General features: G+C 38.6%; 1 protein-coding gene across 3 annotated transcripts in view; it reads left to right on the top strand.

The window, feature by feature from the left end:
• LOC143027782 (venom allergen 5.01-like) overlaps nucleotides 1-2,500 on the top strand; it is a 569,034-nt gene that overhangs the window by 566,263 nt on the left and 271 nt on the right. For all 3 annotated transcript variants that reach the window (XM_076189329.1, XM_076189330.1, XM_076189331.1), the window contains exon 8: nucleotides 158-2,500. This exon is cut by the window's right edge and continues 271 nt beyond it. In XM_076189329.1, coding sequence (XP_076045444.1) covers nucleotides 158-456 — 299 coding nt within the window. In that variant the 3' untranslated portion in view covers nucleotides 457-2,500. The remainder of the gene's footprint in view (nucleotides 1-157) is intronic.

Genomic DNA, 2,500 nt, shown 5'->3' with positions numbered 1-2,500 from the left:
TAACGTCATGTCTCTTCCTCTGACTGGCTGATCTTCAGTTGTGACGTCATGGAACATTTTCCTGATTTCGATTATTTCTACAAATTATTATATTTTGTATACTAAATCTGTTTCATTTCATTGTATTTCATTTAATTTTATTTCATTTTATTTCCAGAACAAGAAAGCGTCAACTACCAAGGTCCTTGTGTGCAAGGTTCCTTCTACCAGCCTCCGCCTTCGCAGCCTGTCTCCAACAGCATCGCTGGAGGGCACAACTCCTTGGGTGATGAAGGGCATCTGCTTGGCCCCCACCACTCCTTAATGGCCCATCACCCACTGGGCGACCCCGAGTATCCAGACCATGACGACCTGATGCGACCATCAGACCTCCTGATGAAGGGCATCCGGAATCCCTTCATGGGGCTCATGAAGATTCTCAACCCTCTGAATATCCTCAACCGCTTCACTGGATAACTGGCCCACTGTTCTGCAAGGGAGATCTTGCCCTTTTCTCGAGTTAAGTCACCTACTCCTGTCGTCCCCAACCGTTTCCTCCGTTTTCTAAACGGCTTGTGGCACGCTCAACTATTCCCAAGACGTACTTTGGCAGTTACTGGTAGCAGCAGCAGCAGTAGTTTACGACCCACCAAGATATGGTCCTTGAGACACAGCAACTGATGATCTCTACCCCTGTCCGGATCTGCTACAAGGCCTTGAAGCCTAAAAGGGGGACTTTTTGTGTAGATGAGGACTTCGAGGGCGCAGACTACTCAGGAGGAGGGGGAAAAGACTGTCCGGTGAAAAAGATTCTGTTCTTAGAACCCTCCTTCTTTCCTTCATCCTCCTGTCACCCTTCCTCCTCTTCCACCTCCCCCTCCTCCCCTCCTCTTCCTCTTCCTCTCACCCCACTTCTTTCTCCTTCTTCCCGTTCACCATGCCATTTAGTGGTGCATATGTTCTCTCCCTCTCCCGCCGCGTACTGGTCTGGTTGAGAACACACTCCGCATCGTCATGTGTTCCCGAGTGACCGAACGCCCACCAACCCACCTGTCTTGCAAATCGGTGTCTCACGAATCCGGGTCTCACAAACTCTTACCTGGGTACCTCCTGAAAGTTTTGACTTTATCAGTATAAAAGTGGATTTCATAATGACTGAAATCAATACATGTGACTACAAAATGTAGCAGCAAGATTCCGTCACCATGATCCTGCACGTCCTCTTTTTTTTTTATATTTTTTTCCGGTTTGTGCCAAGTCCAACATATGAAGACGTGACCTCCAAATATTTGTGGTTTGAAATACAATAATCTCTTGTTGCATTTAAGTAGTTCAGAGCGTCATTATTATGTCTACATCTCCAAATGGAAACTTCTTGGAAATATTGGAAGAAAAGACACTTCAGACAATGGTATTACAGTATGTATACTATGTTTACCATTATTATTACTATTATTATCATTATTATCATTATTATTATTTTCATTATTACAATTATCATCATTCTTGTGTCCACTGAATACAACACAGATATTTACACATTATTATCATTAATACAATTTGTATGTACATCAAACTTGACAAGTGAAGAAAATATTTATCGAGCTAAAAATGAAAATGTATAAAAAATTTATTCATCAAACTTTCTTTAATCAGCTTGGATTTTTTTGTATAATCATAAGCGGCTATACAAATGCTTTGTGCTTATAAAGGGGTTTTTAATTCATGTGGTGAACATTTACATTTGAGAATATCCATATTTCTATTATTTAAAAGGCCGAGTTGAATTGAAAATGAAATGCCAAAACTGCCTCAAGAAAATATACCATTAGGAATATGTATGTATATATATGTAGGTATATGTAGACTGTTAGAGAATGAAACTTGTAGTCTATACTAGAATGAACCTTGGCTTTATTAATATAAGGACACTGCTACTTAGATTATACTTTAGGCCATAATCCCGATGAGAGGGTCAGACACCATTTGCTCCTTTGACTTAAGGAATTTGAAAGCATTTAAGTCAAAGAATTTGAGTGAGGGAAACTAAGTAGTTACGGAGTTAGTATACTTTATGAAAACTTGAAACCATTCGTTCCTATTTAAGTCCGAATGGATTCATATAAATAAAATTATCTAAGATGTATTAATAGTCATGTAAATTTATCATACAAGTATATGTACAATGAGAGTATATGAATATTTTTATTCTTATTTAATGAATATATGCTCATTTTACGTAAGGTCGTAAAATAATAATGACGGCTGTCTTTGTAATATTTTATAAATATTGCATAAGAGTATTTTTTCCATCAATAGACTGATATTTTATTTCCTATACGGTTCTTACGCCACAGTTCCGCCAGCTTTGCATAGATGTCTAGGGAACAACTTGACGAAATAAGACATGAAACTATATTCCCTTAACGAGGTACTTACTTGTTTGCAATGCTTTTATGATTTTTTTTTTTCACAGTATCCAAGATCTACGTAAATTCATCTTGCTTTCCCCAGACTAATC

Source organism: Oratosquilla oratoria, chromosome 8, assembly GCF_046742065.1.
Source record: "Oratosquilla oratoria isolate Oo_2021 chromosome 8, ASM4674206v1, whole genome shotgun sequence".
In the NCBI taxonomy this organism is placed as follows: domain Eukaryota; kingdom Metazoa; phylum Arthropoda; class Malacostraca; order Stomatopoda; family Squillidae; genus Oratosquilla; species Oratosquilla oratoria.
The sequence above is the reverse complement of the archived record's forward strand: the minus strand, read 5'-3'. Positions and strand labels throughout refer to the sequence as shown.